Source organism: Neoarius graeffei, chromosome 14 (genome assembly GCF_027579695.1).
Source record: "Neoarius graeffei isolate fNeoGra1 chromosome 14, fNeoGra1.pri, whole genome shotgun sequence".
Lineage (NCBI taxonomy): Eukaryota > Metazoa > Chordata > Actinopteri > Siluriformes > Ariidae > Neoarius > Neoarius graeffei.
The window spans coordinates 75,926,044-75,953,859 of NC_083582.1; the positions used below are offsets into that span (position 1 = coordinate 75,926,044).

At 40.3% G+C, this 27,816-nt stretch overlaps 1 protein-coding gene across 1 annotated transcript in view; it reads left to right on the top strand.

The window, feature by feature from the left end:
- The window catches only part of unc13d (unc-13 homolog D (C. elegans)), a 68,760-nt gene that overhangs the window by 34,331 nt on the left and 6,613 nt on the right, over nt 1-27,816 (top strand). The window contains exons 18-29 of the mRNA XM_060940310.1: nt 72-128; nt 1,078-1,175; nt 5,236-5,287; nt 5,410-5,540; nt 8,356-8,476; nt 13,811-13,963; nt 15,071-15,166; nt 15,350-15,556; nt 18,454-18,528; nt 18,718-18,797; nt 20,621-20,726; nt 25,587-25,658. Of these exons, the coding sequence (XP_060796293.1) occupies nt 72-128; nt 1,078-1,175; nt 5,236-5,287; nt 5,410-5,540; nt 8,356-8,476; nt 13,811-13,963; nt 15,071-15,166; nt 15,350-15,556; nt 18,454-18,528; nt 18,718-18,797; nt 20,621-20,726; nt 25,587-25,658 (1,248 nt within the window). The remainder of the gene's footprint in view (nt 1-71; nt 129-1,077; nt 1,176-5,235; nt 5,288-5,409; nt 5,541-8,355; nt 8,477-13,810; nt 13,964-15,070; nt 15,167-15,349; nt 15,557-18,453; nt 18,529-18,717; nt 18,798-20,620; nt 20,727-25,586; nt 25,659-27,816) is intronic.

A 27,816-nucleotide genomic window follows, 5' to 3' on the forward strand; every position in this document is an offset into this window, starting at 1 on the left:
CACCACTGATATTACTGATATTGCAGCTGATTTTAATCCACTACATGATCTCACTGCTGGATTTCTCACAGACTGGTACTGAGGAGTGGTTCAACATTAAAAAAGGACTACACCAGCCAATGACAAAGGTGACATACTGAATACTTTGTGCTTATTTCATTTGCTATCCCTCGCTGGCTGAAAGGCCCGAAGAGGTTTATGTTGTGGTGATGTCCGTCCATCCATCCTGGGAAGCTTCTGAAATCAACTCTCACAATTTTTGGAGGAATTTCATGAAACTTGACAAGAGGCATCGTTATATGTCGGTAATATGCATATTCTAATTTCATTAAATTCGGTCACATTTTTACCAGTTACAGCCCTTGATTAACAAAATTATACTTTGACAATTTCACGAGAGTGTGTTTTCCTTCTGAAATCAACTCCTCTCACAATTTTTGAAGGAATTTCATGAAACTTGGCAAAAGGCCTTGTTATATGTTGGTAATATGCATATTGCGATTTAATTTCGTTTGTGAACATTTTACCAGAGTTTTGACCCTTGATTAAATAACTTATACTTTGACAATTTCATGAGGGTGTACGTTCTTCTGAAATCAACTCCTCTCACAATTTGTGGAGGAATTTCACCAAACTTGGCAAAAGGCTTTGTAATATGACAGTTATACGCAGATTGAATTTTCATTTAATTTGGGTAAATTTTCCCAGAGTTATGCCTTCGATTATTAACAAACTTGTACTTTGGCAATTTCATCAAGGTGTACTTGCTTTCTGAAATCAACTTCCCTCACAATTTTTATCCCCCGCTGGCCGAAAGGCCCGAAGGGGGATTATGTTGTGGCGATGTCCGTCCGTCCGTCCTGGGAAGGGTACTCACCTCCTGAAATCAACTCCTCTCACAATTTTTGGAGGAATTTCACGAAACTTGGCAGCATTCTTTGTTATTACAATTTCGTTCAATTCAGTCGCATTTTACCAGAGTTATGGCCGAGTTGCCAGCGGGGGATGTTGTGTTCTCAGAGGGCTCTTGTTTTTGTTGTTGAAGGTTGATGTAACATTCACGCTGATCTGTTACAGGATTTGCTGGAGACAGTTAGCGCCTTCTCTCTATTGATTAAGGAAGTGCAGGAGGACATTCGTCTCAGCAAAGATGTCTGGAACAGAGTGTTTGTCAGGTAACAAGTTGGTTTGTAGATAGAGTTATATGAATATTATTAGTCATATTCTCCATTGATATGACACCATAGAGTGCTAATCACTCACAGGAAGGGATTGTGTTTGGAGAATGAATGCAGCAAATTAATTTAATAGATAGATAGATAGATAGATAGATAGATAGATAGATAGATAGATAGATAGATAGATAGATAGATAGATAGATAGATAGATAGATAGATAGATAACACATTGGTTGCTGTCATTCATACCACTTGGCTGATATTTAACAGTTATTCCATGAAATTGAGTCATACATGAGCTGATAACTGATGAAGAGTGTAGCCCAACAAACCTCCCCAATGTTCCCCCAACAAACCTCATCCACCAACCCACCTCTAGCCCCAACCACAAAACAAAGAAAGAAAGAAAGAAAGAAAGAAAGAAAGAAAGAAAGAAAGAAAGAAAGAAAGAAAGAAAGAACCCTTTATTCGTCACATGCACACTTCAAGCACAGTGAAATTCATCCTCTGCATTTAACCCATCTGAAGCAATGAACACACGCACACACACAAAGCAGTGGGCAGCCACACCAGAGCGCCCGGGGAACACACACACACACACACACACACACACAGGTACAACCACACCCAACTACACCCAGAGCTTCATGCAGCACAATAATATTAATTAATAATAATTCTGACAGAAATAATTGCACCATCACAGAGTTTTATTTATTTTAATTATGTGACAGAGGAAGTGAAAAGCAGAGAAGACTTAATGGAAGAAAGCAGTATTTTTTTTTTAAAGGAGAGGGTTAAGAGCCATCACCCATATGGCTCGTCATTGTCTTCACCTCTGTTAAGAAAAGGTAGTGTTCATGAACCATAGGCGTACATCCATTAACTAGCTCCACGAAAGGTCAATATTTTCTTGTTTGGTCTTGGCAAAGCCATTTTCCGGATTCCCAATGACTCTTAACTCAATTGCTCACACCAAACTGTTTGAGTTTTCATGCCTTAAAGATGCATTAGGTACAATGCAAACTTACTTTCAAAGCTCACTCGATATTCAGTTGCTTGAAACCCAAGTTAAAACACTACACTCTCAGAAAATAAAGTACATTATTGTACCTTTAGCAGCACAATGGCTTGTCACTGGGGCAGTACCCTTGAAGGTACTTATTTGTACCCTTTGTATACTGCTTGGGAACATACATGTACCTTTTTGGCCCTAAAAAGGTACACGTAGTACCTTCTTACCTAGAGAACCAATAATGAGCCCTAGAGGGTACATTAGTGTCGACTGTACCTTGGGGGACAGAAATGGACTCCTACTATACCCCTATTTCTGACAGTGTATAAATCAAATTCAGCTCATGCTGATTAATGTGAATGATCAAGGATGCCTTTGCTGTCTGGTTTTTCTTCACAATGCCACCTTACAAGCTTTTAAGCTCTAGTTTCAGCACTGTTTCTTGCATGGGACTGACAGGAATCCCGTGTGAACACAAATATTTCCCCTTCCCACAACACAGTTTTCCAAACAGGTTTTCTCAGCTACAATACACTTGCGCTGAAGCCATAGCTTTTAAAAATGACATATTTTTAATCAGGTTCAACATATTTTCCAAATTATTTGCACAAATAAAACATGAACGTATTGTGTGTCATTTGATTCCTTAATCCGACTCATTCAACTAAATTAATAAGAGTATGTCAATGCAGACACGAACTTTCAAGATAATAAAGGGAACAACTCACATAGACTCACTCAGTTCCTCTAATATTGATGCTGTATTGGAAAAAAAATAGAAATCCATTTTGTAGATAAACTGTAAAAATAGAGAAAATATTTCCACCCACAAACCAAAGGGGGTACAAACTTTTGCAAGCAAATGCATTCATAGTATAGCTAGAGCCTTAGTTACAGTGTTTAAATCTGCAGTATAAAAATTATACTGTACCATTTATCAGCACATCAATCAGAATAAAAAAAAAAAATAAGGGCACTTTTATAAAATTATATATGATTTAGGTTGGCGGCACGGTGGTGTAGTGGTTAGCGCTGTCACCTCACAGCAAGAAGGTTCTGGGTTCGAGCCCCGTGGCCGGCGAGGGCCTTTGTGTGTGCATGTTCTCGCCGTGTCCACGTGGGTTTCCTCCGGGTGCTCCGGTTTCCCCCACAGTCCAAAGACATGCAGGTTAGGTTAACTGGTGACTCTAAATTGAGCGTAGGTGTGAATGTGAGTGTGAATGGTTGTCTGTGTCTATGTGTCAGCCCTGTGATGACCTGGAGACTTGTCCAGGGTGAACCCCGCCTTTCGCCTGTAGTCAGCTGGGATAGACTCCAGCTTGCCTGCGACCCTGTAGAACAGGATAAAGCGGCTACAGATAATGAGATGAGATGATTTAGGTTTTAGGTTTCAGTGACCAATTATTATGTCCGGCAACTTTGTTGGAGGAGGTTATATTTTTGCCTCTGTTTGTTTGTTCTCAATGTAACTCAAAAAGTAGTGAACAGATTTTGATTAAATTATGAAGAAAGGTGAGCCATGGGCTGAGGAACAATTGATTAGATTTTGATGCAAATCTAGATATGTCTGTGGATCCAGGATTTTTTTTTTTGTATTTTCCAAACGTAACTCAAAAAGTAGTGAACAGATTTGGATGAAATTTGGTGCACAGCTTTAATATTTGCGTAAGTTTAAGGAATTTGATTTTGGTGTTGATCAGGATCAGGGTCCACATCCCAGATGAGGAAACATCTGAATATTCTAATACATGGCGAGGTGGAAGTATGCACTCTACCGAGTGCACTTCTAGTTAGTGTGCTTGCTCAAGCACAAAGCAGCACAACATGCTCTAAAATCTTTCTTTTAAACTATACCAAACACACTCTCTGTAAATCAACCGAGCACGAGTTGTACATCATGTAAAAATAAATAAATAAATACATTTTAAAAAGATTTTTGAGAGTGTGAAGCCTCATGTCACGCTGCGAGCTCAGCCATTTAAAACTGTTTTAAACCATGCCCAACAGACTTTATATAAATCAAGCCAGCACCAGCTGTGGATCATATAACACAAATATTTTAGAGTGCGGAATCTTATGTCTGATACAATTACTGTTGGTGACGCTCTGCTACAGCTGAGCAAGCATACTTTGCATTTTCTCTGTGGAAATGCAGTCTCGTTTGAATTTTGTTTCCATCCATCCATCATCCGTAACCGTTTATCCTGTGCAGGGTCTTGGGCGAGCTGGAGCCTATCCCAGCTGACTATGGGCGAGAGGCGGGGTTCACCCTGGACAAGTTACCAGATCATCGCAGGGCTGACACATAGACACAGACAACCATTCACACTCACATTCACACCTACGGTCAATTTAGAGCCACCAGCTAACCTAACTTGCATGTCTTTGGACTGTGGGGGAAACCGGAGCACCCGGAGGAAACCCACGCGGACACGGGGAGAACATGCAAACTCCGCACAGAAAGACCCCCGTCGGCCGCTGGGCTCAAACCCAAAACCTTGCCGTGAGGCGACAGTGCTAACCACTACACCACCGTGCTACCATGAATTTTGTTTCATTCTTTTTCTAACTATGATTTATGGTACTGTAGCACGGTGGTGTAGTGGTTAGCATGGTTGCCTCACAGAAAGAAGGTTCCGGGTTCAAACCCAGCGGCTGGCGAGGGCCTTTCTGTATGGAGTCTGCATGTTCTCCCCGTGTCTGCGTGGGTTTCCTCCGGGTGCTCCGGTTTCCCCCACAGTCCAAAGACATGCAGTAGGTTAACGTTGGGCGGCCTTGGGCTGAGGTGCCCTTGAGCGAGGTACCGAACCCCTGACTGCTCCCTGGGCGCTCTGGTGTGGCTGCCCACTGCTCTGAGTGTGTGCACATGTGTTCACTGCTTCAGATGGGTTAAATGCAGAGGATGAATTTCACTGTGCTTGAAGTGTGCATGTGACGAATAAAGGTTTCTTCTTAACCACTGATATAACCATAACCACTGATTATACAGTCATTTAATAATGAAATAACTTGAATCATAATCTTCTGTCTGTTTCTCCTCAGTGCTGTGCAGTTAGATGTATTTACAGTAGTGTACCAGAAACTCGACTCTCTGGTGAGAAGTTTCACTGAGTCCTTGTTAATGAGGATATAATCATATTTAGTAATGTTAATCGATGAGTGATATTGATGTTTTTTGTAATAAAGAGTATTTCATTAAGATGTGTGTGTGTGTAGCTGGCAGAGGAGCTTCGAGCGATGTTGGATCAGTTGGAGAATCATATGGATCAGTCTTTGGCTAACGGTCTGTTTCCTGTGTATCTGAGCCTGCAAGCCATCCACAAAGAGAAAGCCTATCTACAGAAGAGGTGAAACATTTATATATTAAAGCCATATGGGGCACGTGGGAACTGTTCCATAATATAGACGTTATTGCAGTATTTGGGATATGAGTGCTTCAGGACATCGGCTGAGAACCAAAGCGTCCTTCTACCACACTTGATCAGCAGTTCTCTGTATCGGAAGCTCCAGATCTATTAAATCTGGAATTAATGTGGATTTTTTTAGATCATATGTAGAGATTTGCGATGCAGTTGGCCAACTAGGATGGTGTGGACTGGTCATGAAGGATGATTTTAATATCAGGCTGCTTTCCAACAAACTGATTACATATATTTATATTTACTGTTTTAGGATTTTTTGTAAGACTCACTTGAGTGTATAGTAAAGTTTGATTTAGAAAATATATATTTGAGATATGAAGGGACTTATAGCTCCCAAAATGGAAATTGAGCTCAGGATTTAAACCTTTAGGGCACTTTTACATTTCACAACATGGAAAGGTTCAAGTGGGGTGCATACTTATGCAAACATTTTATTGAAATACAGTACTGTGCAAAAGTCTGAGCCACCCTATTTTTTTTCATACAAACTTTGTGATAGATTTCTATTTTATGACTTCGACATTATCGAGTCAAAACATTATAAAAACATTTTAGAGTTCCAAACATTCGTTTTTCTCCAGGACAAAATTAAATGTTACAGAAAAAAACCCCCAAAAAGTTTGTATCTGAGCAGCGTATTCCATCAGAGACACTTTTCAGATTAAAAAAGAAAACATAATGAAGGCTGCTGGGTTTTGGTGTAAAATGAAGAAGTGAGTGTGACAGTCAAAGTGTCCAGAAGAACTGTGGCTGGTTCTTCTGCTCAGGAAAACCTACAGATCATTTCCACATAAAACTGCACTCACTGGACCTGAGACTACTATTGTGCTTTTTTGTTTTGTTTTTTTTTTAAAGCAAAGGGTCATCTCACACCAAATATTGACATTGTTTCATTTATTATGGCTCACTGATTACCGTTTATAGTATTTTTTAATGTTGAAACATTTCATTTCATTATATTTAAGCCATTTGTGGTCAACAGCATTTCTATGCATGTGCCTAAGACTTTTGCACAGTAATATATCTCATCATCTCTAGCCGCTTTATCCTGTCCTACAGGGTCGCAGGCGAGCTGGAGCCTATTCCAGCTGACTACGGGCGAAAGGCGGGGTTCACCCTGGACAAGTCGCCAAGTCATCACAGGGCTGACACATAGACACAGACAACCATTCACACTCACATTCACACCTACGCTCAATTTAGAGTCACCAGTTAACCTAACCTGCATGTCTTTGGACTGTGGGGGAAACCGGAGCACCCGGAGGAAACCCACGCGGACACGGGGAGAACATGCAAACTCTACACAGAAAGGCCCTCTCCGGCCACGGGGCTCGAACCCAGGACCTTCATGCTGTGAGGCGACAGCGCTAACCACTACACCACCATGCAGCCCCTATATATATATATATATATATATATATATATATAGTTATAGTTATTCCATGAAATTGAGTCGTACATGAGCTGATAGCTGACGAGGTGCGTAGTAACGAGTTGTCTATAATCCATGTACAACAAGATTGAGTGGAATAACTGTTTCATTCTTTCCACATTCACTGGATTTTGAGAAACAGAACATTTTTTTTTTTGCAAATTCAATCAATAAAAACTTTATACAAAACGTCCAACAAAATAATTTCTGCTTAGAATGTAAACAAACCGGCAAAATGACAGGAGCAACTTGTGGAAAATGCGATAATTCTTGAAAAATAAAAAAAGATATGTTCTTACCATCAAATACTTTTATTCCACATTTTGTTGCTTTTTTGCATTTTTGGGGGGTTTTGTTTTTGAGTAGAGTTTTTATTTCATCCTTGGTTCGTTCAGCAACATGCTCCGCCATTTTGTTTTTCTTCTTTAGGGTTTTTTGGCGGTCGGCAAACCAACTTAAAGGTGCATTACTACCATCAACTGGGCTGGAGTGTGGAACAGGAGATATTGAGGGGGAAAAAACTATATTCTTTTAGCTATTTCTGTTTCTTTTAAACACTTGATAACAAAACTCCCATTTTGTTTTCTCAACTCATGGTACAGTATATAAGCTGATATCCTAGTAGTGGAGTAGCCAATTAGAGTGTGCAATTGCTCATATCTACAGTAGTGAATGTGGATAGAATAAATATATATAAACCCTGACCATTTATTTATCAAATGTAGTGAACTTTTTAAAACGTACTGTAGAAGCGTGACAAGATGTTGCTACGCAGCAAGAACACAGCTTTCAGTTCATGAAAAAAGTGTGTTTACAGCTTATCACAGTCTCTTATTTGATGACTAGAACACTCGGGGAGAAAATCAGTGCCTTTCCAACACCGAGGCTCCAAATTATTTTGAACATCAGTTGAACTGATTGTGTATAAAAACCAAGAAATACATGAGCAAACAGAGACCATGCCCCTGATCAGCACTGTCGTACAGCACCAGCTATCTTTCCTCCATTAGAAGGCAGGAGAAAGACTGAATACAGCAGTATTGCCTGTTTGTTCCACAACATGGTCAGTGAAGCAGGGGGTGGCAGAAATTCAGCTACCTGCAGTATATCGCCAAGCGTGTCAACCAAGAAATTCAACTCAAAGAGCATGAATTGTGTAATGCTGCCAAGGATAGAGTTACATATCAATCTGTGGTTAAAGACGCCTCTCGTTTCTCCAATTTAGGATGAGATGAAGCCGATCTGGATTATAAAATCTCATATGATGGAAACCCCAACTTCAGAGATGCTTTTTTTTTTCTTGTTCAGAGAGAAGATACTGGAGTTGATGAGCTTCCATGAGGATTTCCGTGACGCTCTGCCGTACTGGCTGAATCAAGCATTCAGCACCACGATGGAGCGAGTGGAGAAAGCAGTGCAGGTGGATCAGGTAATCCTGTGGTCATTTACTAAAGGATCTGCTGTAGCCAACATAGTGAGGGCTGATGAATGCTAAATTGGCATTATTATTATTATTATTATTATTATTATAAGACCATTGTGATTGAACCTTTATAGCCTTATCATAGGCATGAAACTATGGGCAAGACATTCAACATTGCTATGTTTTTCAGTTAAAGGGTTTCAAGTCCACAGTCATGCCATGTCATGTCTCTTTCTTGAATAAACTGAAAAGCTACACTTCCCATTTTTGTGTGAAACCACACACAGTTTACAGTTCTGTTTTTTGTCCCTTTGTGTGTTTTAAATGAACAGTGCATGCTTAGTGTATGTACTTCTAGTTTCCTCCCAAATATACAACATTCTTTGTATTATTACTTATGAATGTTGGTGGTGCTGTTGCTCTTGGTTCCACATACAGTCTGTAAAGAAACAGTCAACTTTAAACCATGTAAACAAAATAGGACAATATATACTGATGCCAAAAATCAAGCTGAATTTATTTTGCATTTTTCCTAGAAAGAGAGGAAGGGTGTAACTCCAGTTTTCTGTTACCCTGTTTATACAAGCTGACTCTGAGACTGGATAGTTTTCTCACATCAACACACCACTGTGATCGGTATCGTCTTGGCCTGAATATCTTCAGATTTTTCAGAGAATGTCTTAAAATGAGGGAACCATGGAAATGCTACACTAAATTTACTAAAATAATATTAGATTAGATTAGATTAGATTAGATTAGATTAGATTAGATTAGATTAGATTAGATAAAACTTTATTGATCCTTTTGGGAGGGTTCCCTCAGGGAAATTAAGATTCCAGCAGCAGGGATGAGAATTTTCTGCCGATTGGCGGATTTCCGACTTTTTCAGACCAAAATGATCGTTTTTGAGATCGATGTAAATCCGTTGAGATTTTTTTTTTTTTTGGGGGGGGGGGGGTATGATTAACGATCTGTGGTCACCTTATAACGCAGACATCCCAAGTCTCCCAGAAGTTCCGGGAGTCTCCTGCATATTGATAGAAGCGAGCAAGAGCGTGCGTGCTCAACATTAAGGTCTGCATCACGCATCTTAGAATGTGTGCGCGCCAGGGGGTGCGCGAGGGAGACTGTGTGCAGTGTTGCCAGATACTGCGGATGTTTTCCAGCCCCAAAATATGGCAAAGTGCTATTAAAACCACCCAATCTGGCAACACTGCCTGTGTGCCTGTTCATGTAGTGCATGCCAGACAAAGAGCATCTTGATTGGGTTACTCAGCAAAATAAGCCAATCAGCTTTCAGTGTGGGCGGGCTTTTATCTCTTTTCTCGAGGACCGGAGTTTTCAGTTGTATTGAGTCAGTGCAGCCTACAGGATCGGCATGGCAGAGACAGCACGCGCCCCAAAAAATGTATAGAGGGCTCCGAGATGATGCTAAAAATAGTAACACTGCGCGTGCGCGGCCATCTTGGAAGTCACTCGCTCCAGAGCGCTCATAGAGTACACATCATAGGCCAAGTTTACATTAGACCGTATCTGTCTCGTTTTCTTTGCGGATGCACTGTCCGTTTACATTAAAACGCCTGGAAACGCCGGGAAACGGGAATCCGCCAGCGTCCACGTATTCAATCCAGATCGTGTCTGGTCCGGTGCTGTGTAAACATTGAGAATACGCGGATACGCTGTGCTGAGCTCTAGCTGGCGTCGTCATTGGACAACGTCACTGTGACATCCACCTTCCTGATTCGCTGGCGTTGGTCATGTGACGCGACTGCTGAAAAACGGCGCGGACTTCCACCTTGTATCACCTTTCATTAAAGAGTATAAAAGTATGAAAATACTGCAAATACTGATGCAAATACTGCCCATTGTGTAGTTATGATTGTCTTTAGGCTTGCCATCCTTCCACTTGCAAGTGGTAAGTGACGCGCATGCCCGACATGCACTGAGATCACACACACAGCGGCTCAGTCCCGAATCACTGCTTGTGCGCTTCACTCGCGCGCTCTGTGAGCTGCGCAGGGCCGGAGTGCGCACCCTCCAGAGGGCACTCGCTGTTCAGGGCGGAGTGATTTGGAGCGCAGGATGCCTGCGGAGCCGAGTGTATCCGTGTATTGGCGTTGCTGTGTGCACACTAATCGTTTTAAAAACGTTAATCTGATGATCCGCTGATACGGTCTAATGTAAACCCCACCATAGAGTACACATTTAGCGATTCGTTTCCGCGTTAGAGGGCTTAGAAGCTTGGATTTAAGAATTTAGACATCTGAAGTGATGGAGCACTACTGTGAAAGTTTGGATAAGCAGGCACGGGAGCGTTATGCTGAGAAGGTACGTTTCATTGGGAATGTAGATCCATACACTGTTAGTGAGAAGGAATGGAAAGCTGACCCCAGCTTGTTGCCGCATTTAACAAACATAGATCTTGTGAACTATCTAGTGTTTCACCCAAGTCCATTTTGTGAACTAAAGAATTTCCAGAACTACAGGAGTATGGAAGCATACGATAGATTTGTGTCCGGTTGGGTCTGCGATGTGTCGGTGTTTACTGCTGAAGACGGAGAGACAAAAGTGATCAGAGGGAAAGTGTTACACTCGCAGAGTCTATCCCAGCCTAGTCTACACCCCTGGATAATAGTTGACAAGAGACATGCTATTTTGTGTGCACATTGCAACTGCATTGCTGGACTTGGGGAATGTTGCTCCCATGTTGCTTCCCTGTTGTTTTATGTTGAAGCAGCCACGAGACTGAGGGAAAGAACGACGGTCACACAACAGCCGGCATACTGGATGCTACCGGTAACTATGAAATTAAAATAACTATTTTAGTAACTATTTTAGTAACTATGAAATTCAAGACAATATTAACCTACCTGTCACAAAGTGATCAGAACAAATCCGGATACAGTCAAGTTGTCCTAAATTTGATCGGTTAATGGCAGCCAGCCACTGTCGTCTCCTCCGCTCACTTTTCTCCTGTGCTGCAATTCCCTGGTTAGTCACGACTTTAGGGAGTCTGTGGAAGCTTTTGCCACCCTTTTCCCCTCGGTTACTACAGCCAACAATGACGCACGTATTCGGCATTGTCACCCCTTTTTGCTTCGCTGGACAACAACAATGCACTGACACAGCGACCTTTGACTTCCAATATGGCCGCCGCCGGGTGCGCGCTGACCTCGAAGCACTCTATATCAATTACATATAAGTGTGTATCTTTTATAAATGGGGTTAGCTTATCTAATGTAGCATGTTGGGGAGAATCATAGTATCATATCCATATTTCTGATGAAATTTTAAGTATGATAGCATGTATAACTCTCCTACTTATTGCTCATTTCATAGGGGGACGGAATTGCTGGGAGCGTCTGCCCACATTGTTTAGGCCGAGATGAACTTATAGTTTTTGATTTAAAAAAAATTTCCAATATGTAATGCCCATTGTACATGCCTGTTCTTTAATTCAAAATCACCATCTCGATCTTCAGATTGACCATATGGTATCTGTATTACATTACACAACATCCTGTCCAGATAAAACCTAGTTAGTACACACAACAGTTGAAAGGGAAGTGATGAGTGATGTTGAATGTTGCCTGCTTAATATGCAAGAGCTCCTGCTACCATGAGAACATCAGAAGAAAGCTTAAGAGAATTATATGACAGAACTTTTTTCTGGTTTGCACTTCATTTTAAAGGATTAGAGTATTCAAAGACATGAATAGCTAAAATGCAGAAATATAATACTGTAGAGCTCGTTTATATTAAAAGGTGCATTGATTTTTTTTAAATCAAATGTGAATTGATTAAAAACAAGTCTCTTGTACCATAATCATTTTCACCTGGGAGTCCACCAAGAAGGGGAATTTATTTCCAAATAAATTGCAAATTTTTGCTGATAAAATTAATGGTTTTGGGGTAAAAAAAAAAAATAGCCAAAAATCATTACCCCCCCAGGCCCCGCCCTGGTCCCGCCTCGGTTTTTTCAGACTTTTAAAATATTTTTCATTCTCATCCCTGCAGCAGCATCATTACAGATAAACAGAGAAAAAGAAATAGAGAAAACTTCTAGATACATTCTCAATGGCAAAAAAAAAAATTTGATGAAATGTAGTTTTAATGACTGTTGTGTTTGCTGTTATTTCCTTATTGATGCCTGAAAGCTTAATAATTTTAGTTTCTCTCATTACCACAAGCTTTTGTTGGTTGTTTTTAACATATGATGCATGAACTCAAACAGGTTTTCCTCCAGAATTGCCCTGTATTTAGTGCCATCCATCTTTCCTTCAGTCCTGACCAGCTTTCCTGTCCCTGCAGATGAAAAACATCCCCACAGCATGATGCTGCCACCACCATGCTTCACTGTAGGAATGGTGTTCTCAGGGTGATGGGTTTGTGCCACACATGGCGTTTCCCATGATGGCCAAAAAGATCAGTTTTAGTCTCATTTGACCAGAAAATCTTTTTCCATGTGTTTGGGGAGTCTGCCACATGCTGTTGGGCAAACTCCAAACGTGTTTGCTTTAAGTAATGACTTTTTTCTGGCCACTCTTCCATAAAGCCCTGCTCTGTGGAGTGTACGGCTTAAAGTGGTCCTATGGACAGGTACTCTCATCTCCGCTGTGGATCTTTGCAGCTCCTTCAGTGTTATCTTTGGTGTCTTTGTTGCATCTCGATTAATGCCCTCCTTGCCCGGTCTGTGAGTTTTGGTGGGCGGGGCCTTCTCTTGTCAGGTTTGTAGTGGTGACATATTCTTTCCATTTTGCTATAATGGATTTAATGGAGCTCCATGGGATATTCACAGTTTGGGATATTTTTTTATAACCCAACCCTGATTTATACTTATCCACAACTTTGCCTCCTTAGTAGTGTTGCAGAGTCAGGGTCCTTGCAGAACAGGGTGATTTATACAGACATCATGTGACAGATCATGTGACACTTTGATTGTACACAGGTGGGTCTTAATCAACTAATTATGTGACTTATGAAGCGAATTGGTTGGAGCAGCTCTTATTTAGGGGTTTCATACGAAAGGGGGTGAATACTTATGCACACTCCAGATTTCCGGGGGGGGGGGGGGTCATCTTAATTACTGTTTGTGTCACAAAAAAAAAAAAAAAACATTTTCACCTTTAAAGTGTTCGGCATGTTGTGTAAATCAAATAGTGCTCACCCTTCAAAAATCCATTTTAATTCCAGCTTGGAATGCGACAAAACAGGGCAAGCACCAAGGGGGATGAATACTTTTGCAAGACACTGTGAATGTAGGCTGCTTGATAAATATGTGTATCTCTTGATGCATTCTTGATTTATTACTGAAATTTAGAAAAGTGTGTGTGTGTGTAGTTACAGCCTCTGCAGACTGGAGCCGTACCTATAAAGCACAGCACCTCAGCCGTGGACCTGGCAGCGTGTCTGCAGCCGATCTGTCAGCTTTGGGAACAACTGAGCTGGCCCGACTCAGAGGAAGGCTTCATGCTCATGGTGAAGCTGACAGAGGTGAGAACACATACACACAAACACACACACCTTTATCTTACTACACTTGTGAGGACCTTCTAGTGACTTAATTATTAACACAGCTAATTAATTCTATGCTACACCTACATCTTCTGGCTTTTGGCCACCTCACCAATTGCATGTTCTTCAACCGTGATATCAAGACAGCTACCAAAATCATGGTTTACTGAGCAACGGTTCTTTCCACACTGCTCTGGCTGTGAAGTCTGGACCCTGTACAAACACCAGATCCGAAAAGTCAGACGATTTTTCAAAAAAAAAAAAAGCTGAGAAGCATTCTGGGCATTTCTTGGAAAGAGTGTGTCCTGAATACAGAAGTCCTCAAAACAGCTGGACTTCCCTCCATCAAGACGGTGATCGAACACTACCAACTGCGCTGGCTTGGCCATGTCTGAAGGATACCAAACGAACTACTCCCCAAGCAAGTCCTCTCATCTGAACTAAAGGCCACAGAAAGAGAGAGGCACCCAAAAAGCGCTTCAAGGACCGCGTCAAAAGATCTTATAATACTTGACTAATGTTCGACCTGAAGAACTGGGAAGTAGTTGCAGAAAACCGAAGGCTTTAGAAAACGTCCTGTCTTTCTGGCTCCATCAAGGCTGAAAACGACAAGAGACATCATGCCGATGAAAAATGCCGCCATCGAAAGAGAACAACAGAGAGCAGTCGGCATTGGACCGCCTCCTCCTACCCCCTGCCCTCATCGTCCTCAACTGTTTCGCTCGCATCTCGGACCCTCAAGTCATCTCCACTTCAAGCAACCTGCGCCTTGATCTTGGAAAGGATACTCAACCTCGAGCTAGGCCAATGACAGCAAGGATGACGACACCTAAATTTAATCCTAAACTTTACTTCAAGTTTTTAGGACATGAAATTAAAGCTGTGGGGTTTTATTGTGGGGGGAAAAAAAACATATTAATGTCCCCACTAAATCAAAACCGTCATCTATTCCTATTCTTCTGAGGACATTTTGTCCCAGTGATACCTGTTTCCTCCACAACAAAATCCACAAACTTGTGTTTCTTCACTCATATTGTGTCATGTGATTGACAGTTGCTCATGCTGATGTGTGTGTGTGTGTGTTAGGACATGTGTAAGATTGCATCCATGTACTGCCGTTTGCTGAAGGCTCGGGTGAAGGAGCTCTCCGAGAACTGTGACCCAAGCACTGCTGTCAACATGGTAAGTTACAGGATAACCAGAAATAACCATCCTCTAACAAAAAAAAATCCTCTTTAATCAAGATTCCCTTTTCAGGACCTGTTAAAAATTTCTGTGTCCGGATTTCTGGACATCTTCCTGGTGTTCCATGGAATAGCTGTTTGTGATGGTCTGATCTCTCTGCTATCTGTTCTATGTCTTTAGCTGTGTGTTGTGGTAAATGATCTCGAGCACCTACGGTCAGTGCTGGCCCGCCTACCTCAGCAGCTGAACTGGGCGGGGCTTCGGGAGCGGACACGGAACGTGATTGGAGAAAACCAGTTCCAGAACACACTCCCGTCCCAGTTGCAGCACACACAGGCCGCTCTGGACCGAGAGATCCGCTCGGCTGTTGACACTCTCGGCCGGAAGGTAACGTGCTTTAGAGAGCTGCCACTTTAAAGGTGTAGTTTGAAATTGTTAAACATGTCTCTAAACCTTTATAATAAACAAAATCCATATAAGACATATCAAAGATACATCAGAGTAACTCTCATTGTCAGTATAATCATGTAATGCTTTTGGATAGACTTTTGTTTCAGGTATTTCTGAACATTTTTCTGGCCCTGAAACTAGCTCTGCTGTTTTTACTTTGAAGGCAATTTATGAAGCTTCTCATCTCATTATCTGTAGCCGCTTTATCCTGTCCTACAGGGTCGCAGGCAAGCTGGAGCCTATCCCAGCTGACTATGGGCGAAAGGCGGGGTTCACCCTGGACAAGTCGCCAGGTCATCACAGGGCTGCACATAGACACAGACAACCATTCACACTCACATTCACACCTACGCTCAATTTAGAGTCACCAGTTAACCTAACCTGCATGTCTTTGGACTGTGGGGGAAACCGGAGCACCCGGAGGAAACCCACGCGGACACGGGGAGAACATGCAAACTCCACACAGAAAGGCCCTCGCTGGCCATGGGGCTCAAACCCAGATTTTTTTTGCTGTGAGGCGACAGCGCTAACCACTACACCACCGTGCCGCCCTTTATGAAGCTTTTTTTTCTTTTTTTTAACCCCCAACACATGGGTTGGGGTCAGCTAGGAAATGAGCACAGTACTAATCAGGAGGATATACCCATCCATTACTTGTTAGAAATCTGAGTTTAGTGACTTCCTGTAAATTGAATTCTTCTTGAATTTTACCTTTTTTTCCCAGTTTGTAATAAATACAGTGCTGTGCAAAAGTCTTAGTCACATGTAAAGAAAGAAATGCTGTCAACCAAAATGGCTTAAAAATAATGAAATGAAATGTTTCAACATTAAAAAAATACTATAAACAGTAATCAGTGAGCCATAATACCGTAAATGAAACAAAGTCAATATTTGGTGTGAGACGACTCTTTGCTTGAAAACAAAACAAAACAAAAAAAATAGTAGTCTGAGGTCCAGTGAGTGCAGTTTTATGTGGAAATGATCTGTAGGTTTTCCTGAGCATCTTACAGAACCAGCCACAGTTCTTCTGGACACTTTGACTGTCACACTCACTTCTTCATTTTACACCAAAACCAGTGGCGCAGATACGTTTTTTGAACTGGGGGGGACAAAGCTGCCAGCAAACCAACGCCACCCCCACCCCCAACATGTGTTGTCAACATGTGTTGACTTTCTAACTATGCCTGTGTGTTGCGTGAGCGGCAGTCAGTCAACAACTCTTCGCAAAGTTTCCTTATGAAACAATATGCTCGCTGAAATTATGGCAGGGAACGCCAGATTAAACATTAAAACTGCCTTCTGAGCACTGTATCTACAGGCTACCACCGAAAGAAGGAGGCTACCAGAAAGGATTCTCTACTCCGTACGATTTTACTTTCACTACGACATTACTTTGAACAGACTATCAAAAAATTGCAAGGTGATATGATAAAGTAAGGCACAGTTTACTTACAGTCGTTGTTTTTTGAAAAAACGATGCAATCGTTTTCTGCCTTTTCAGTTTGGCACCCTTCATCGTGCCGTGTTGGGGTCCTGAACTAGGAGCTGTCCCCGATATGCCTGTCAAACTTGTTGTGGGTAACCATAGCAACCAAGCTCGAGCTCGCAACCTGTGCAGTCTGCGCAGCTCAACCAACCGAATATCAGTCTTTGTTTTGTTTTATGTGAGTTGTTGCAACTATGTATGTACTGCTGTGCACCTCAATAAACCGAATGGTAATTAGTCTTTTGATTTTTCCGTGAGGTTTGCCTTATGCAAAGAAAGACAGCATAGACGTTTTTTCCTCCCTATACTGTAAGTGGGGAGGACCGAACGAGGTGAATTTAAATCTGGGTGGGACGAATCCCACCCGTCCCACCCTCTATCTGCGCCCGTGACCGAAACCCAGCAGCCTTCATTATGTTTTCTTTTTTCATCTGAAAAGTGGATTCTTTAAATACTATTGGCTGGCTTTTCTTCTTGGTATATCAGATACTGTATATTCCATTCAGCTAGCATGATACTGAATGAGTTGAAGACAAGTAGCTGAATGGAATATATCTGATAGACCATGAAAAAAATGCCATTATTATACATACACACTCTGTTGCGAGTCGGCGCCGTCAGTGCAGCAGTGAAGTCACCTTCCAGCTGGTGTACTGTTCATCAGTAATGTTAGTGAACGCTAATAAAGCGGTCAAGCCAGTGCTATTGAGAGCAAGTAGCACAGACTAATGACTGAGAAACTAAGATTTCTGTCTTACCGTTGCTATGGGGGTCACGTGATGGTGCAAAGCCTCTATACCACAGCACTGTTATGTTCTCAGTTCTGATTGGTCAGAAGGTGTTGATTCATTTTCTGTAACAGCAGCTCTGACAATACTTCTTGCTGCAAGGCAACGTTTTCTTGATGATGTTTATTTAGCATATTTGGAAGGAGTCTCCAGTGTCAGAAAGTTTATAGATGTGGGAAAGTCTTCAGGATGGAGGAGTTTACATTCTGTGGTTTCTCAGGACCATGATCAGGATTTTATTTATTTATTTATTTTGGTATTTTTTTAAAAAGAGAGCAAGAGAAAAAGACAGGCTCTTGAAGGAACTGTTGTTTATCGCTGCTATAATGGAAGTGGTTAACTTGTTTAATGGATGTTCCAAAAACAAAAATGTAACCATAAAAGAGAAAAAAATATGAAGTGTCAACAAATACAGTTGCAGTCATAAGTTTACATGCACATCATCTTGGACATAAACGTCATGGTAATATTGGGCTTTCAGTGATTTCTTGCAATCAGTGCCGTCTTGTAATACTGTGTGTGTGTGTGTGTGTGTGTGTGTGTGGTTTCTGTCTGTCCAGCTGCACACAGACATTGAGGATTACGTGCGCAAGATGGCCACACGACACCGGCTCCCTTCAAGATCCACAGAGGATGTATGTCTCATAATTCTTATTTCATTTTGTTAACGTAGAAATAAAAGCAGAAATAAAAGGCTCTTTGGATCATTCGGTGGTTGTTGGTTTTCTCAAAGGGATCCACTTGGAACCCATGTTGTTGTGTGGTTTATGTAATCCACAGCTTTGTGAATGTTATTTAAAGAAGTGATTGTGCTCTGTCTCCAGGCTGTGAACCCTCTGATGCGGTATCTGGAGAAGGAGTTGCAGTATATGAATGAAAATCTGGTACAGGAGAACTTTAACAGGTTGGCTTTATTTATATCCGGTGACTGATACCATATCTGGAAAAACAAAAATTTATTGAAGAAAAAAACTGAAAAAATGTGTTTAATTTCATGAGCAAAATGTTGTAATAAAGAAACTGGTCACACACAGAGCTTGAGGGTTTTCTCGTTTGACTAACTTGAGTTATTTATGTGACTGTGATTAAAATAAAATGAATTTTGAAAGAGGTTTTTAAGGATTATTGCTTAAAAAATCAAGCTATTTAATTAAATATGACATATAGCATATTAATATGGACATGAGTGTTTTAGTGGGAAATACGCCACTCATATTTTTCATCTGAGCTCCATCCGGGACATAGAGAACCAAAACCGTGACATAAATCTCTATCTGTCACTTGTGAGGAAATTGACGGATTGCTTTGATAAATTTGGGGAGTTTTTGTTTGTGAATATGTCGATATAATAAAAAGAAAATCACACAAGTTTATCATGTCTTCACTGAAAATATGTGGAATAATTTGGCCAAATGAATCTAATATTTCTTACAGGATGATTATAAATCAAAGATAAGATTATTCAGCTTGTTTTTAGATGCTTTTATTCATTACAAGTCTTCAGTTAACTGACTCTCGTGGCAGATAATTTTGCTTCTTTCTAGAAACAGATGCTTAAAAAATGCTTGAAATGACGATCCATATCAAGCTAGTACAAATGCCAAGAAACAGATTTAATAATCATAATAATCATGTGTGGTTTATTTTAAGCTTGTAATAGGGAATACTCGATAAACACTGACTATACTCAAGACATTTTCATTTGCTATGATTATTTTTGCAGCTTATTTGTTGCAGTGTAGATTTACACAAATAAAGTTGTAGTTTGTTCAATGGTTTATTTCTGTTTTATATTTCAGACACATGAAATATCTGTATTGCAAAAAACATTTATAAGTAATATATTGCCATTTATTCTATCCACATTCACTGGATATGAGCAATCGCGTGCTCTGATTGGCTACTCTACTACTAGGATATCAGCTCATATACCGTCAGCAGAGAAAAACAAAATGGCGGAGCGTGTTGCTGAATCAATTGAGGATGAAATAAAAACTCGACTCAAAAACAAAACCTCAAAAAATACAAAAAAAGCAACAAAATATGGAATAAAAGTATTTCATGGTAAGAACATATCTTTTTTTCATTTTTCAATAATTATTATTTTTATCATCACTTTTTCACAATTGCTCCTGTCATTTCGCCAGTTTGTTTACATTCTAGGTGGAAATGATTTTGTCAGACGTTTTGTATAAAGTTTTTATTGGTCAAAATTGGAAAATAAAAATGCTCTGTTTCTCAAAATCCAGTGAATGTGGATAGAATAAAAGAGTTATTCCACTCAATCTCGTCGTACATGGCTTATAGACAACTCGGTGCTACGCACCTCGTCAACTATCAGTTCATGTACGACTCGATTTCATGGAATAACTGTTAAATATCGCCCTGACTGTAAATATGAACTAGGGATAGGACAGAGGATATGACAGAAAGATCATATCTTGATATATTTGTACGATACACAAGCTGCCAATCAAATGGTTCTGAATTCATAACATTTTTAGTTAAATTTCAAAAAATAGGTTGATGTTAAATTCTCTAGAATTAGAAAAGCAAAGAAAGAAGTAAGTATAATAAATGTCTGAGTTTATTTTACAGGAGAACGGGTGAATGTTTATTTTGTGCATCTTTTGGTGAGCACACTGTTTCACTGTTCATTTGTCCTGGAAAGGAAAGCATGACTTTGAGCCAGCATGTGACTTATGATTTTTGTGTGTGTGTGTCCAGTTTGCTGACGCCGTTGTGGACGAGCTCGGTGAAGATTCTGCACCAGGTCTCACAGCAGGAGGACGGCAACATGGTGTACTTTCAGAGACTGCAGTTTACTCTACAGGTGTGTCCCTCCTGGATCACGTCTCAAGTCAAACCCCATGCACTATGTTCCTGAATATATTCGGAATACGTTCTACTCTTAAAAATGGCTAAAGAGAAAAATACCAGCAAGGAGTCATCTTTTGAATAGCCCTGAGACACAGAATCATGTTTTGTAAGTAGTACTTCATACCTAAGACACAGTAGCCTGGGCCCGCCCATCCTAAGTGTGATGCAACACGAGGGCCTGTTGCGAACTTAGTCTGGCAAGGCAGGCTATCTCCAGCTCTTCCAAGCTCCCGAAAAATGGGGAGCCAATCAACTTTGAGCATTTCCAACGGCCCTGGGTAGAGGCGTGTTCAAGGCAGTGACGTAGTAGAGCTGCGACCGGAAGCCATAGATTGTTTACAGAATCTATGCCGGAAGCGCTTCATTCACTAGAAACATTACGAACATGGAGCAGCGGCAAGCCTTTGACACAGCGATAGATGCTGTATTGAAAGCATTCAACGGGAAGTTTCTCTCCATTTCTGCTCATGTTATTATCGTCCTTTTCCTCTTCAGCTCCTCCTTCTTCCTGTTACTCAAGCAGGAAAGAGTGATGTGATTGGTTTAAGCTTCGTCACAGCCTTTTCTGGCTTCGACCAGTAGCAAACTGAGGCATTTCAGGGAGGCGGGTCAACCACGCGCTTTGGGAAACGGTTGGGCTTAATATCTATGCCAGACCAAATGCTAGCAGAGCTTTGAAGTTGCGTTAGCCAGACTAAAGACACAGAGGATCTATTCAACCACAACATTATTCACAAAATCTGCTTCCTATAGGGACTAACTGGTTATTGTCCCAGATCCTCCTGAGGTGTATTTCAGTGTATAAAATCCAATCTCAATCCCTCTGATCTACTAAAAGTCCACTTGTAGACACCTTGTATTAAAATCGCTTGTATGATTTACATTCTGTGGTGTGTAAATACCAGAGGGGAACCGTCAGGGCGTTCTAGGTGTTCAGAGTAGCCCAAACATATCAGCATTTCAAATGTTATATTTAATTTATTTCATTCTTTTATAATTTTATTATAATTATTCTCTTCTAATTTTAATTTGGCCTCATTTTCTATCAAATTTGCTTCAGAAATGAAAAGGTTATTGTCCTGAAAACATTAAAGCATTAACATGGGGTGTTTTGCATTAATCAGTCAATTAGAGTGTGCACTGCTGTGTATTAATGGGAATATTAAGGAAATATTCGTTTACATTTGCCGTGTAAACAGCTCAATAGGAATACTGTGCTTTTCAGAATAAGAGCAAAAACTGGAATATTAATTTTGTGCATGTAAGATGTCACCTGATAGTGAGGGCAAAGCATGTTCGATAAGGATACAACAAAAAAAAAAGAGAAACAAAAAGACAACTGAAAAATTCACTAAATTGAGAAAAAAATATATTTTCTGTTTGTTTTTAATACTTTAAATATGCCATCCATAGGGCGGCACGGTGGTGTAGTGGTTAGCGCTGTTGCCTCACAGCAAGAAGGTCCGGGTTCGAGCCCCGGGGCTGGCGAGGGCCTTTCTGTGTGGAGTTTGCATGTTCTCCCCGTGTCCGCGTGGGTTTCCTCCGGGTGCTCCGGTTTCCCCCACAGTCCAAAGACATGCAGGTTAGGTTAACTGGTGACTCTAAATTGAGCGTAGGTGTGAATGTGAGTGTGAATGGTTGTCTGTGTCTATGTGTCAGCCCTGTGATGACCTGGCGACTTGTCCAGGGTGTACCCCGCCTTTCGCCCGTAGTCAGCTGGGATAGGATCCAGCTCGCCTGCGACCCTGTAGAACAGGATAAAGCGGCTACAGATAATGAGATGAGATGAGATGAGATGAGATGAGATGCCATCCATACAAAACTTTTTACTTTTTTGGGGGCAGCAAAAAGCCAAAAGTTTGCCCTCAGTGCCAGGCTTTTAAAATCAACCTGATCCAAAGCAGGTGAATTCAGTCCAATCAGCACATTCATGAACATTAATAAACTCCTTCTGTGGTTTCACCTTAACAAACAACAGAGCAGTGGTGACGTGCAAAAATGCCTCTTGTTAGTGAATTGAGTGACTGATTCATTTAAAATATATATTTTATCATAATTTTTTTAACATGGCATATTTATTACAGGTCTCTCAATCCAATAGTCTTTGTGATGATTAAATCAATATTATTATCCATACAGGACACTTTTTCAGTGGAATAAAAAACGTATTCTCTTCCCTTCTCTTGGGTTCCATTCATTTGGTTTGATAGCATGCAATATTGTTAGCATATCGATTATCCTACGTGTATTATGTCACTCTACCCAATGGAGAATGAGCGTTGAATATGGTTTACGATATTGCATGGTTGTCAAGACAACATGACATCACATGTCAGAGACGTACGGTAAAACTTCCGTGTTAGCAAATGACTGTGACAATTTGTAAACAAACATGGCCGCCAGGTTTGCTTCATTAAATACGGAAGGTTTTGAGAGAATTTTGAAAGAGAAAGACGTGTTGAACACCCAAAAGGGAATGTGTATGTATAATAATAATAATAATAATAATAATAATAATAATAATATTGGCTGTTTTTTTTCGTGGTCTATCAGATATATTCCATTCAGCTACTCATCTTCGACTAGTTCAGTATCATGCTCGCTGAATGGAATATAACTGCTAGACAACGAAAAAAAACCCAGCCAATATTATTAAAATATTTTTGAGGTTTTGAAATTGTCTTTATTATTTTTCTTTCTGCAAATGCATTTTAAATAAGTCACACGCATCTCTGATTTGAGAAATGTTTTCATATTTTATTCCCTTTCAATTTGCACTCTATCATATATTTTTACTTTGCTTTGACATCATTATTGCTCTGGTGACAATTTTCTTTTCTGTCTGAAGAGAGTTCTTCTACATGAAGAATGAAGAATACCTTAATGGGGTTCAAACTAAGCAGTTTGGTATTTGGAAAATCGTCCTCGATTACACACATCATACAGTAGTAGTACAACCCCGATTCCAAAAAAGTTGGGGCAAAGTACAAATTGTAAATAAAAACGGAATGCAATGATGTGGAAGTTTCAAAATTCCATATTTTATTCAGAATAGAACATAGATGACATATCAAATGTTTAAACTGAGAAAATGTATCATTTAAAGAGAAAAATTAGGTGATTTTAAATTTCATGACAACAACACATCTCAAAAAAGTTGGGACAAGGCCATGTTTCCCACTGTGAGACATCCCCTTTTCTCTTTACAACAGTCTGTAAACGTCTGGGGACTGAGGAGACAAGTTGCTCAAGTTTAGGGATAGGAATGTTAACCCATTCTTGTCTAATGTAGGATTCTAGTTGCTCAACTGTCTTAGGTCTTTTTTGTCGTATCTTCCGTTTTATGATGCGCCAAATGTTTTCTATGGGTGAAAGATCTGGACTGCAGGCTGGCCAGTTCAGTACCCGGACCCTTCTTCTACGCAGCCATGATGTTGTAATTGATGCAGTATGTGGTTTGGCATTGTCATGTTGGAAAATGCAAGGTCTTCCCTGAAAGAGACGTCGTCTGGATGGGAGCATATGTTGCTCTAGAACCTGGATATACCTTTCAGCATTGATGGTGTCTTTCCAGATGTGTAAGCTGCCCATGCCACACGCACTAATGCAACCCCATACCATCAGAGATGCAGGCTTCTGAACTGAGCGCTGATAACAACTTGGGTCGTCCTTCTCCTCTTTAGTTCGAATGGCACGGCGTCCCTGATTTCCATAAAGAACTTCACATTTTGATTCGTCTGACCACAGAACAGTTTTCCACTTTGCCACAGTCCATTTTAAATGAGCCTTGGCCCAGAGAAGACGTCTGCGCTTCTGGATCATGTTTAGATACGGCTTCTTCTTTGAACTATAGAGTTTTAGCTGGCAATGGCGGATAGCATGGTGAATTGTGTTCACAGATAATGTTCTCTGGAAATATTCCTGAGCCCATTTTGTGATTTCCAATACAGAAGCATGCCTGTATGTGATGCAGTGCCGTCTAAGGGCCCGAAGATCACAGGCACCCAGTATGGTTTTCCGGCCTTGACCCTTACGCACAGAGATTCTTCCAGATTCTCTGAATCTTTTGATGATATTATGCACTGTAGATGATGATATGTTCAAACTCTTTGCAATTTTACACTGTGGAACTCCTTTCTGATATTGCTCCACTATTTGTCGGTGCAGAATTAGGGGGATTGGTGATCCTCTTCCCATCTTTACTTCTGAGAGCCGCTGCCACTCCAAGATGCTCTTTTTATACCCAGTCATGTTAATGACCTATTGCCAATTGACCTAATGAGTTGCAATTTGGTCCTCCAGCTGTTCCTTTTTTGTACCTTTAACTTTTCCAGCCTCTTATTGCCCCGTCCCAACTTTTTTGAGATGTGTTGCTGTCATGAAATTTCAAATGAGCCAATATTTGGCATGAAATTTCAAAATGTCTCACTTTCGACATTTGATATGTTGTCTATGTTCTATTGTGAATACAATATCAGTTTTTGAGATTTGTAAATTATTGCATTCCGTTTTTATTTACAATTTGTACTTTGTCCCAACTTTTTTGGAATCGGGGTTGTAGAAATGTGTAAAGCACATCGTCTGTCTTAAATTTAGTGAAATAGCCACGATGTTAATGTTTGCCAAGAAGGAGTTGGATATGTGAATACTTTAGACTTTTAAAAGGATTCAGTTGCTTGCGTCCGGCGCGTTGATGCAGTGCAGCCATTTTGCACTGAAGTCATACCCCACGTCAAACACTGATTACTTTCTGTATGAAAAATGCCATGGTGTTGATTTTAAAGTTAAATCTGAAACTGTGTGTGTTTGGCAGTGTCTGGAGCAGTGTTTTCATGCTGAAGGGAACGGACTTCCGCTCAAAACGCTGCACACAGATGAATATAAGGTCAGCAATGAACCAGCGTGGGTTTTTTTGTTTGTTTGTTTTGTTTTTTGAGTGAAAACTAAATATTTTATGTCAGAATTTAAAATCAGAATTAAATTCAGTCCAACATTAGTTTTTGTTGTTGTTTTGTTTTTCGTCTACTGTAATATGACCTGATTCTCTGATGGTGTATTAGAGCCACACTCTTAGAAGGAATGTGTTCAAAAATTACATCAGTTATGTGCAGCCCTCGAGTTTACACGTTTTGTGTCCGTACGTCAGCTGTTTGACACAGTTATGTGTAATTTTATAATTAACATGTGTGTATTTGTACACAACATTCAGTACAGTGTGCGTCACTGATTTGTTTTACACAGCACATACTGTAAAGTGTTAATATTACACACTTTTACGTGAACTTTCATTAACACAGTGAATGCGTCAGCGTCAACATAACAAACATCCCACAGCTCCGCCACTGACGTGTCAGGAGGTAACACAAGTCGTGTGAGTTTTAACACATCCTTGCTAAAAGTGTAAAAAAAAAAAAAAATTCTGAATTTCCAAGATTAAAGTCATACATTTATGAGAAAGAACTCTGATATTCTCTGAGATTATAAAGTCATATATCTGCAAGAAAAAACCCTCAGATTATCTGAGATTAAAAGTGTAAATTTATGAGAAAAAAAACCTCAGAATTTGTTTTGTTTTTGTTAAGGTTCTACATCATTTCACTTTGCAAGGTTGGATCAACCTCATCACACCACAGACACAATAATTATCAGAGAATTTCTGAGGGTTTTTTTTTTTTTCTGGGAAATGTAAAACTTTAATCTCAGTGATTTATTTTTCCTCATAAATTTACAACTTTAATCTAAGAGAATTTCTCAAGGTTTTTTCTTGCACTTTAATCTTGGAAATCTTTATTTTTTTCTCACAACATTACCCCTCCCCCAGCTCCATTTTTTTTTTTTATCTACAATGGCCCTAAAACATCATCATACGATTAAGATTATGTGGAAAAAGTAATTTTAAAAAATTGAGAAAATTGATTTACTTTTCGGGTCAGTTTCATGCTTTTCCTTCACTACATTAGTTTGAAATCAGCCAGTTACTTCACCCTCACTTGTTCACATTTCTACAAAGGTACAAATATATTTTTTCATTAAAGGAACCTGACTAAAAGAAGAGTGTGTGAGAGTAATACTCAGTCCTGATGACTGGTTGTCTGTACATGGGTTTGATTAGATGCTTTAGAGTTAAAATGCACAGAAACACGATTGGATTGGAAAAAGGAAAACGAAAAGGAAAAGACACAAGTCTTGATGGAAAATTCTTCTGAGTGCTTTATAATGTAATTGAGAATTTTCAGCGATAATCAGGTAAAGAACAAATCCCCTGAAGGGATACTGTAGTGAAATAAAAAAGGTGATGCCAAGATTATTACGAGGTGCTTGTTTCTGTGGTTGGTAGAAGAGAGCAACTGGACTTGCTTGAAAAGTCTTGAAGACGTTTCGCCTCTCGTCCGAAAGGCATCATCAGTTCTGTCTGTCTAATAGGGAGTATCAAGTATTTATCCTCTCATGGATCATAATAGAATCCAAATCAGAATGCTGATGGCTGCATTGAAGGTGGCTGATAGATGTCATAGACACCCACCTCTGTTCAGTGATGGTCGTTCCAGGCTGACAAAATTGAACGATCCTCTCTGGCTAAGATGTCTGCCAGTTTTCTGGAAGTCCTCTCATACTCCCGCACTAGTCGAAGGGAACTCATCCCAAAGTGTGTAGAAACATATCTGTGAAGATACTCAGTCGTCCAGGTAACTGGACAGAAAACTGGCAGACATCTTAGCCAGAGAGGATCGTTCAATTTTGTCAGCCTGGAACGACCATCACTGAACAGAGGTGGGTGTCTATGACATCTATCAGCCACCTTCAATGCAGCCATCAGCATTCTGATTTGTATTCTATTATGATCCATGAGAGGATAAATACTTGATACTCCCTATTAGACAGACAGAACTGATGATGCCTTTCGGACGAGAGGCGAAACGTCTTCAAGACTTTTCAAGCAAGTCCAGTTGCTCTCTTCTACCAACCACAGATTACTATGTACCTGGACGACTGAGTATCTTCACAGAGAGGTGCTTGTTTGTTTGTCTTGTTTTGTTTTTTTA